Source organism: Mauremys mutica, chromosome 10 (genome assembly GCF_020497125.1).
Source record: "Mauremys mutica isolate MM-2020 ecotype Southern chromosome 10, ASM2049712v1, whole genome shotgun sequence".
NCBI lineage: Eukaryota > Metazoa > Chordata > Testudines > Geoemydidae > Mauremys > Mauremys mutica.
The window spans coordinates 80,688,630-80,699,600 of record NC_059081.1 but is presented as its reverse complement, the minus strand read 5'-3'; the positions used below and the strand labels follow the sequence as shown (position 1 = coordinate 80,699,600).

The 10,971-nt window shown below is 51.0% G+C and overlaps 1 protein-coding gene across 2 annotated transcripts in view; it reads left to right on the top strand.

Moving 5' to 3' along the window:
- The first annotated feature begins 1,884 nt into the window (after positions 1–1,884).
- The window catches only part of LOC123378470 (zinc finger protein 271-like), a 31,079-nt gene continuing 21,992 nt past the window's right edge, over positions 1,885–10,971 (top strand). The window contains exon 1 of one of the 2 annotated variants that reach the window (XM_045032303.1): positions 1,885–1,939. In XM_045032303.1, coding sequence (XP_044888238.1) covers positions 1,906–1,939 — 34 coding nt within the window. In that variant the 5' untranslated portion in view covers positions 1,885–1,905. Of the gene's footprint in view, positions 1,940–3,563; positions 3,583–10,971 lie in introns of those variants that run through there. The other variant, XM_045032304.1, reaches the window with a different exon arrangement.

Sequence of the window (10,971 nt, the reverse complement as noted above, 5' to 3'; positions counted from 1 at the left end):
GGATACAGAGGGACCTAGACAAATAAGAGGATTGGGCCAAAAGAAATCTGATGAGGTTCAATGAGGACAAGTGCATAGTCCTGCACTTAGGACGGAAGAATCCCATGCACTGCTACAGACTAGGGACTGAGTGGCTAGGCAGCAGTTCTGTAGAAAAGGACCTAGGGATTACAATGGACGAGAAGCTGGATATGAGTCAACAGTGTGCCCTTGTTGACAAGAAGGCTAATGGCATTTTAGGCTTTATAAGTAGGAACATTGCCAGCAGATCAAGGGACGTGATCATTCTCCTCGTGATCATTCTGGAGTACTGTGTCCAGTTTTGGGCCCCACACTACAAGAAGGATGTGGATAAATTGGAGAGAGTCCAGCGGAGGGCAACAAAAATGATTAGGGGGCTGGAGCACATGACTTATGAGGAGAGGCTGAGGGAACTGGGATTGTTTAGTCTGCAGAAGAGAAGAATGAGGGGGGATTTGATAGCTGCTTTCAACTACCTGAAAGGGGGTTCCAAAGAGGATGGATCTAGACTGTTCTCAGTGGTAGAAGATGACAGAACAAGGAGTAATGGTCTCAAGTTGCAGAGGGGGAGGTTTAGGTTGGATATTAGGAAAAACTTTTTCACTAGGAGGGTGGTGAAGCACTGGAATGGGTTACCTAGGGAGGTAGTGGAATCTCCTTCCTTAGAGGTTTTTAAGGTCAGGCTTGACAAAGCCCTGGCTGGGATGATTTAGTTGGGTTTGGTCCTGCTTTGAGCAGGGGGTTGGACTAGATGACCTCCTGAGGTCCCTTCCAACCCTGAGATTCTATGATTCTATGATTCTATGATTCACTACAAGAAGGATGTGGAAAAATTGGAAAGAGTCCAGTGGAGGGCAACGAAAATGATTAGGGGGCTGGAGCATATGACTTATGAGAAGAGGTTGAGGGAACTGTAGAAGAGAAGAATGAGGGGGGATTTGATAGCTGCTTTCAACTACCTGAAAGGGGGTTCCAAAGAGGATGGATCTAGGCTAGGGGTAGGCAACCTATGGCACGCATGCTGAAGGCGGCACACGAGCTGATTTTCAGTGGCACTCACACTGCCCGGGTCCTGACCACCGGTCCAGGGAGCTCTGCATTTTAATTTAATTTTAAATGAAGCTTCTTAAACATTTTGAAAACTTTTATTTACTTTCCTTACAACGATAGTTTAGTTCTATATTATAGGCTTATAGAGAGAGACCTTCATTAAAATGTATTACTGGCACGCGAAACCTTAAATTAGAGTGAATAAATGAAGACTCGGCACACCACTTCTGAAAGGTTGCCGACCCCTGTTCTAGACTGTTCTCAGTGGTACCAGATGACAGAACAAGGAGTAATGGTCTCAAGTTGCAGAGGGGGTGGTTTAGGTTGGATATTAGGAAAAACTTTTTCACTAGGAGGGTGGTGAAGCACTGGAATGGGTTACCTAGGGAGGTAGTGGAATCTCCTTCCTTAGAGGTTTTTAAGGTCAGGCTCGACAAAGCCCTGGCTGGGATGATTTAGTTGAGGATTGGTCCTGCTTTGAGCAGGGGGTTGGACTAGATGACCTCCTGAGGTCCCTTTCAACCCTGATATTCTGTGATTCTATGATTCTAAGACCCTTGCTTCCTGTGTGTGCTGGCAGGGACAAAGGGCTCTCTCTTACTCCCCTCACCCATTTGGCTTCTCTGAGTGGGATAGGGAGGGACTCTGCTACCATGTCTCTTCCAGAGCATTCATTTTACTGGTCCTACTGTCCTGTGAATAATGGTGTTGGCACTGAGTGTGCGACTCTTGTTTTTTCAGGGGCTGGTGACCTTTGAGGAGCTGGCTGTGTACTTCACGGAGGGGGAATGGGCTCTGCTAGACGCTGCTCAGAGAGCCCTCTACAGGGAGGTCATGCAGGAGAACTATGCCACTGTGGCCTCACTGGGTAAGGATTCCTGTCCCCTGGTTATTAAAAGCTGTGGGGTCCCTACAGAACCCAAGTAGTAATAACTCTAGGCCTTTACTCAGCCTGTAATTTTTGACAGGTTTCCATGCCCCGCTTTTTGCTTCATGTCATTCCTCGGTGTCATTTCTGGACATGTGTGTATTTGTTGGCCATTTTGAAAAATACATGATTTATTAAATTTAGTTTAATTTATACTTGGATGCATTAAAACTAATGAATAAGTAGAGCTTTCACCTCTTTCTCATTTGGAGGGGAATCTGTGCAGCTGGTACAATTCTAGATACAGTCCAGTAAAGAGGGGAACTACTTGGCGCATGGACAGCGTGACAGTCAGATGAGCCCATCTTTTGATCGGCGAGCATAGGAGGTGCCTCTCAGGAGTCTCTCATGGGTGAAAGGGAAACGGAGCAGTGGAAGGGCAGGGGAAGGGGAGTAGAGATTGCTGGGGTGCCAGCAGGTGGGGAGGTCTGAAAGCAGTGGGAGGAAGGGCACTCAGGAAGGGGGCAGGGTGGGTCAGTAGGAAGAGGAAGAGGTTTTGGGGTTCTGGAGCTGTGGGGGATCTCAGCCCTTTCACACGTGGATTGGTCGGTGGTGCCCTAGCTCCAGCCACTGCTTCAAGCTGTGGGTCAGTTGGGGACGCATGGCCCTGGCTGCAGCCCCCAGCTCCAGTCCCGCCGCAAGCTGCCCACTACAAGCCGTGGGTCAGTTGGGGGTGGATGGTCCTGGCTCCGGCCCCTGCTGCAAGCCATGGGTCAGTCGGGGGCGCATGGCCCCGGCTCCAGCCCCTGCTACAGGGAGAGGGTCTCAGGGCTGGGGCACGGGAGAGGGTTCGGAGTGCTGACTCCAGGAGGGAGTTTAGGTGTGGGAGGGGACTCAGGGCTGGGGGTTGGGGTATGGGGGAGGGTGCAGGCTCTGGGCAGGGCTTACCTCAGGCGGCTCCCTGGAAGAGGTGACATCTCCCTCTGGGTCCTAGGTGAAGGCGCAGCCAGGCGGCTGGGCGTGCTGCCTTGCCTGCAGGTGCTGCCCCTGCACGCTTATGGCATGGGCAGCACACAGAGCCCCCCCTGGCCATCCCTGCACCTAGGACCCAGAGGGAGCTGTCCCCACTTCCAGGGAGCTGTGCAGAGCCAGGTAGGGAGCCTGTGTCAATGGGACGCCTGGCAAGCAACCCTACAATATTGGGACAAATAGTGTCCTGATAGTACATCAGTCGGGACGCAGGACAAAGAAATACTGGGCCATCTGGTCACCCTAGGAGTATGGGTTTACAGAATTCTGTTGTGGGGTGGGGACTCCTGGTCAGGGAGCAAGAAGGAAGTTAACGAAATATGATGTTTGTGGGTGGAGAATGGATGGGCCCTACAAAGGGATCCTAGATGACCACTGCGGGGGTGGAATGGGGGAGCAGGAAAGTGTGTGGGTAACCCGCAGTGCAAACGCAGTCGTTACAGGCAAACGGCGGGAGAGCACACATCCACCCAGAAGACCTACTTGGTAGGAGATGGGGAGAAATGGGGGGACAGGTGGAGCCCTGCAAATCCACGGATGCGGAGATCTGTGGAATGTTTCTGTGGATAGTGGAGCAGCTGCGGATACAACCGTGCATGGCTCTAAATAAGGGGGTGGGTTATTTCTTCATTACCTCAAAGCAACGCCTCTTGACTCTGGTCTACTCTTCTGCCCGTCTAGTCCTCCTGCCGCTGTGCGCAGCCTCTGACTGTCTCCTCTCTCCAGCTCTTGCTCAGGCTTGCGCCCCCCAAATCTGCCCCTTGTGCTGAGGGATGGGAGCAAGAGAAGCTCAGCGTACAGGCAGCAGCAGCTCTGCCTTTCTCCTGGGTGGGTGCACCCCCTCTGCACGTGTTCTTGGGGCCACCCCAGCGTGTGGAGCCTCCTTCCTCCCACCGTCTCAGCACAGGCGCTGCCACGGCTGCCTGCAGGCTCTGGACATGGCAGCCAGTCAGCCGGGGCTCCCCTGGGTGGCACACGGCAGCAGCAGACAGGACTCCCAGAAGGACCTCCTTGAGCCTGACTCGTCTGTAGTCCTGCGATGGTGCACACCCGCCAAGCAGTTAGCCTCCTGTAGACATCAGCCTCCTGCAGACCTGTATTTGCCTTTAGTTTTTAAAGTTGCTCCCTCTTGGGGATGCAGAACTTGAGGGGTATGGTGTCTATGTATGTGGTGGAGGAGGGTGGTATTACCCAAATATGCAACATCCTCACTCCCAACTCTTTGAAATCCTCCTGTCTATTATTGTCTGGCTTGGGAGCTCCGTTTCTGACATTTAACTCTTTCTTTAGTGTGGACAGAGGAAATGAACCCAAGCCTGCCCTCCACCTAGCTACATTTCACATTTAGAAAGTCCTTCACTTATTTATTTAAAGACACTTTTCTGCATTTACCTTCTCGAGACCCCACACCACCCCTTACCCCCAGTCTCTGCCTTCATGCTGCCTCTTCCCTGCAAGATCCCGCCTCCCACTCACTCATCTCCACTCCCTTCCTCTCCCCTCCTCCCCCGACAGCTTGCTGGTGCAGATGCAGATAGAGGTAAAAGACAGCTAGCGGGTTGCAGGTTGATCCTGGCAGATGCGGATCGGATACGGATCCACATTTTTGTATCCGTGCAGGGCTCTAGGGACAGGATTGTTACCACAGAGAGGAAGCAGCTTGGAGACAGGTGAATACACAGGCCCTGGAGAAAGCTGTCTCTGCAGTATTGGTAACGCATGTAGCTGAGACCCAAGAAACAGATAAAGCCATGCAAAGAGTGTGATTTGCAGCTGAGAGAAACAGAGGAGACTTGATAGGGGCGCTCCAGGAGAAGGATCAGTTGCTCCAGAAGGTGCGCCAGCTAAAGGGGGATGTGGAAGCAATGAAGCACATAATCTGGTGGAGGCACAGCTTGTAGACCTCACTGGGGGTTGGAGCAAGGTTTTGGAAGGGGATGGCCTATGTACTGGGGCTTCCTCCCCATCCCTTGTAAGGCAAAGGAGAGAACCTAATTTATGTGCTGCACCTGAGAGGTGATTAACTGATTGCCCGCTGGCCAGAGGAGGGGGACCAGGGCGGGGGGCATTTCTTGGCGGAGAGGAGAGAAGCAGGTAGGGCTGGAGATGGAATATTTTCTGACCCCAAAATGAAGTCACTTTGGAAAGTGAAGGAAAGCCTAGTAGGGAGAGAAAATGGATCCAAGATAGAAAAGAAAACTAAAGTAGAAGCAGAATCCAGATGATGATACCAGTAAGAAGCAAACTGAGGAAATAACTAACCTGAACTGTTATAACTAAGATCCCTCACCAAAGCAATGAGAGCAGGTGACATTAACCCTGTGAAAGTAGCTGACTGGGTTACAAGGTGTGGATCTTGTAGCTGAATGTAAAAACAAAGAGCAGGTCAATAAACTGCTAAAAACTGCAATGCTAGGGAAAGTTTAAAATAAGTTACCAGTTACGAAAGTAGGTACCTGGAGCGAAGGGGGGTGATGTATAGGGTACCACTGGAACTGAGCAGTGATGAGAGAAGGAAAAGCATGTGAGAGGACAGGGTGTTAGGAAGTCAATGCCTGTCATCACGTTCGGGGCAGTTCACACTAGTGGGGTGTTATGTCACCGCTAATCCTGCAACCGCGGGTGCCTCCTAATGCTTTGCTGCTGTAGCTCCCAACCTGGGCTGCTGATAGCCAGCCTACCAGCATGCAGGTCACACCCCGAGTCTGTGTGTGTGCGCTAGACAGCCCCGGTTCAGCAGTTCTGACCCCAGCAGCCTGTCTGCAGCCTCACAGCCCTCTCTGGCTTCCATCAGCCTTGGTTGCAATGATGAAAGTGAGGATTGCTGGGAATTCAATAGATGAAGTATAGCACAACCTCTTGAGAACTCCACATGCTGTTTGAGTTAAAATGTGGGTGTAGAAGTTAAAAGGAAAAGTTAAATGCAGTCAAAACGTTTAGTCCTGGGAAAATTAGTTATGGATAAAAAGTCACATGTCCAAAGGTGGATTTAGATTTATTTTATAAATTCTAGGGGAGAAAAGAGATGGTAGGTGTGACCTATGTGCCTGGGGTAGCCCTTACTGAAAACACCAAGATCAGGGCAGGTTGCAAAATAGAGAGTAGATACTCCCAAGACTCATGGGTAACACTAAAGCTAAATCTCCCAACCACAAATTGTGTAGCCTGATCTATAGATTATGAATAAAAATTCCCCCAGTTATCACTTTGAGGATTGACAGGTTCTTGTCCCAAGATCGGGTCCTGTATTATTAAAATGATTATACAGTTGGGAACCCCGATGTGCACAGGTGCAACACTCACACTATAGGAACTTTTTTATATTTACAAATAAATAATACATTAATACATTTAGCAAAGTCACACACTCTAACTCAGTAAGGTAGATAGAGATAATACAGAAAGTATATTTGAACATCCATACTCACACCATCCCTTGCAGAACAACCTGAAATGTTAGCCCTTATCTTCCTCATCACCGTCACCTTCCTTATCTTCACCAGTGGCCATCATCCTGGCCCCCTCGCAAGGGCTACATCTCTCTCCCCTACTGTCCTGGGATGTCACTTTTATAATACGTTATTCTGATGTTACTATGTCTAATGCATATTCAATAGGGGTTTCTCCCCTCTTCCTTATTTGTAGTTTCTCCTCTTACCAATGTTCAAGTGTCTTTCTTCTATAGGTTAGTGCAAATGACTCAAATGACCCCGAGGGCCGCATGAGGACTAGTGCATTGGCCTGAGGGCCGCATCACTGACACGCCCCCTTGCTGCCCCTGGCCCCACCCCCAATCCACCCCTTCCATGAGGCCCCGCCCCTGCCCTGTCTCTTCTCCACCTCCTCCCCTAAGCGCGCGCAGTTTTAATAAATATATACACTCAGTAATGCACCTCACTCAAAGGATAAAACACGCACTTAGATTTACTGCCTAAGGCTCTGGGAGGGAGTTTGGGTGGGGGAGGGGGTCTGGATGCAGGCTCTGTGCTCGATGCAGGCTCCAGGCTGCGGCAGGGGGTGGGGGTGCAGGCTTTGGGACGGAGTTTGGGGATAGGAGGGAGTGCAGGGGTGAGGGCTGTGGGGCTGAGGGTGAGGGGTACATGATGCAGGAGGGGGCTCAGGGCTAGGGAAGAGGGAAGAGGGTTGGGCTGTGGGGTGAGGGCTGTGGATGAGGGGTTCATGATGCGAGGGGGCTCAGGGCTAGGGAAGAGGTTTGGAGTGGGGTGAGGGCTGTGGATGAGGGGTTCATGATGTGGGGGCGCTCAGGGCTGGGGCAGAGGATTAGGGTGCGGGGGGATGAGGGCTCTGGCTGGGGCTGAGGATTAGGGTGCAGGGGGATGAGGGGTTCATGATGTGGGGGTGCTCAGGGCTGGAGCAGAGGATTAGGGTGCGGGGGGAATGAGGGCTCTGGCTGGGGCTGAGGGTTTGGGGTTGGAGAGGCTCAGGGTAAGGGCAGCCTGCCTTGCCAGTACTGGCGGAGGGCAGGCACTAGGACCCTGCGGCAGCAGACAGCAAATCTGCTGGGAGCCCTCCGGGCAGCAGGCAGGGGAGAGGCGCGCTGCGTTCTGTCAGGCAGGGACGCAACACAATGCGGCGGAGGGGGGGTGGCAGGCGGGGGCTGGGACCTGCTCCAGGCAGGGTCGCGGCGGCGGGGGGAGACCTGCGGTGGCCGGGGCCGATCCAGGCAGGACCGGGGGGGGGGGGAAGAGACCCAGCTCCAACTATTGCTGGAGCAGGGCGCCCAGCCCTGAATATTGCTGGGGCCCGGGCCCCACACAAATATATAACCTGCCGCCCATGCCCCCCGGCCCGGCCCAGCCCCGGCGGGTCCCGCTTCCCTCCCCCACCCCCCGGCCCGGCGGGTCTCGCTTCCCTCCCCCCCCCCCACGGCCCGGGCCCGGTGGGTCCCGCTTCCCTTCCCCCGGCCCGGCCCCGGCCCCGCTTCCCTCCCCCACACCCCGGCCCGGGCCCCGCTTCCCCCCCCCTTACCCGAGCGTGTCTCCGGCGAGGCCTGAGCTCCGTCCCGCTCAGAGCCGCGTGGTGAGGGGGCGGGGCTGTGAGCTCCACGCCGAGCGCAGCGCTCAGCCCAGAGCTCCCAGCCCCGCCCCCTCCCCACGCGGCTCGGATCGGGGCGGGGCTCAGGCGCTCGGACGGAGACTCGGCGCTCTATGCGCCGAGGCTCCAGGAGAGGGGCGGAGGCGGAAGCCTCTGCTTTTCTCTTGGGGGCCCCTGCGGAGCTCCCCTGGGGAGCTCCGCGGGCCGCAGGGAAGAGCTCCGCGGGCCGCATGCGGCCCGCGGGCCGCATGTTTGAGACCCCTGGGTTAGTGTATTAATGATTTCACCCCAGTATCATATATGTCAATTCATTGCCATGACACTTTTGCAGTCAGATGTTCCGTCCAAAACCTTCCAGAAGCTGGTGTCAGTTCACATTCTGTGGTTGGCTGATGTCATTATGGACAAAATTCCACCCCCTACACTCTTCTTCCAGTTCTCCAAAACTTACGAGTTACGTAAGTTTATCTATACCGAAGTTCATAGGTCTCAAGCCTCATGCTAACTGCTGAAGCCAGTGTCTTACAGGAAACAAGCCTGTAGGTCCTTGCATTACTGCTGAATATAATAAAGCAGAATATAATGCAAAGCAGTGAATATAATAGAGGTAAGCTGGCCCACTGGAAAACAACTGTGCTTCTGATCCTTCACACAGGTTATCGAAAAGCTGAAAAAAGAAATCACATGGCTTCCTTTATTGCATTCTAGTTCTCTGGCTCCCAATCAGCACCTAGGTCCAGGACAGTGAGAAGTTAGGGCTGGTCTGCACTAGGGGGGTATCCATCTAAGGTATGCAACTTCAGCTACGTAAATAGCGTAGCTGAAGTCAAAGTATCTTAGATCGATTTACCTCAGGTCCTCATGGCACGGGATCGACGTCCATGGCTCCCCATGTCGACTCCGCTACCGCCGCTCGCTCCGGTGGAGTTCCAGGGTTGACGGGAGAGTGTTCGGGGATCGATACATCGTGTCTAGATGAGATGCGATATATCGATCCCCGAAAAATCGATCGCAGTCTGGACATACCAGGTCAGTATAAGTTTGGCTCTTACCCAAAATACCACGCTTCCAGCCAGTCCTTTAGTGTTTAAAACTAAAGGTTTACTATAAAGACAAAGAACAAGAAGAGAGATGTTAAATGGTAAAGCAGTTATGTACATATAAAGACTTAAAAGTCCATATATCAGGTTCTTAGCAGGAGTGACGAATTTTCTGGCTTGAGAGTCCCTCCGGAATACATCCACAGCTTGGATGGGTCATTCAGCCCTAAATTCAGAGCTTCATTGTAGAAAAGTCACTCTAGAGGTAGGAAGACATTGGTATCAACAATATCATAAAGTGTCCCACATATTCCCTACAGAGTCACAGTAGCTATTAAAAATTAAATGTACCAATACATAGACAAAAAGTGGAGTCAGTTTTGTCAAATATATACAGATGGATCCAAACAAGAAAAAACCAGAAGTAGTAGAGGTAAAATATTGTACACCAAAAATTGGAATTAGTATATCTAAAAGAATATCTGATTTTGCAGCTGTCATGACAGTCAAAGTAGTAGCAATAATACGAGCATCAAATTGAATCTGGGATAGATGCCCAACAACGGTAGTAATTTTTTTTTACTCAGTCTCAGGCCTTATGGTGATAAAAAAGGATGTCTCAGTATGTAGAAGTGATTTAATCAATGAAATTATATTTCTAAGAACAGAGTAGAGATGGCGATACATGTAGCGTTAGCTTGGATGCTGCAGCATATCGGGATAACAGGAAATGAAATGGCAGATAAATTAGAAATGAAAGCCTAGTACAGAAAAATACAACAAAGAGGAATGTCAAAAATTTTGGATTAAGAAAAGAAGAGAGAGAAGAATTTTTGAATTGTGCCCTAGAGTTGATCATAAGGACGTACATCAGAGCCTGGTTAGGAAAAATGAAACGATTTTGTTTAGAGTACTAACTGGCCACTGTGGCATAAACAAAAGTCTTTTTAAAGTAAATAGACACAAAGATGGATTACGTGAGCTCTGTAAGGTGGAAGAAACAATCAATCACCTTTTATGGGTCTGTAAGGACTTTGATAAAGAAAGGAATTTCAGTGTCAGCAGCAGAAGTATCGCTCAGTCTCCAGGTTGGAACTCTCAGAGATGGGCCTTGTTGTAGATCTGCTCCTGGCTGTGTTGTGCCGTTTGCAGCTTTTCCCTTGCAAGTGCCCCCTGGGTCTTCAGTTTCTTTCTTGACTGTATAACATACCGCACTACATTAGTTGTTCTGTAGTTCTGCCCTTCCCATGTCCCCTACTGCTCCGGTTAAGTTCAGATGAAAAGTCATTTGCCCATGAGGGTGGTCCTTCTCCTGGATCTTTGGCCTCCAATGGAGCCATCTCCTCATGGCACTCCCTCTTGACCACCATGGCCATCTCCTGTCCTCCTGGTTCTTCTAGTCCAGCTCTAGCCCCTCTACAGATGCTCCAGGCCATCCCTGGACATCCTCCCTGAAAAACTTCCAGTCATGCCGAAGTATGACCAGAGAGGCCAGGTCTTTGGCCACTCTGGCCTGCACTGTCTCAGTGTGGTCTTGCAGAGTCAGTTGCACTTGTCTAATTGGACAGGGTTGCATGTCCCCATGGATACTCTGGAGCAGGGGTAGGCAATCTATGGCACTCGTGGCAAAGGTGGCACGCGAGCTGATTTTCAGTGGCACTCACACTGCCCGGTTCCTGGCCAACGGTCCGGGGGACTCTGCATTTTAATTTAATTTTAAATAAAGCTTCTTAAACATTTTAAAAACCTTATTTACTTTACATACAACAATAGTTTAGTTTATATATTATAGAAAGAGACCTTCTAAAAATGTTAAAATGTATTACTGGCACGCGAAACCTTAAATTAGAGTGAATAAATGAAGACTCGGCACAGCACTTCTGAAAGGTTGCCGACCCCTGCACTGGA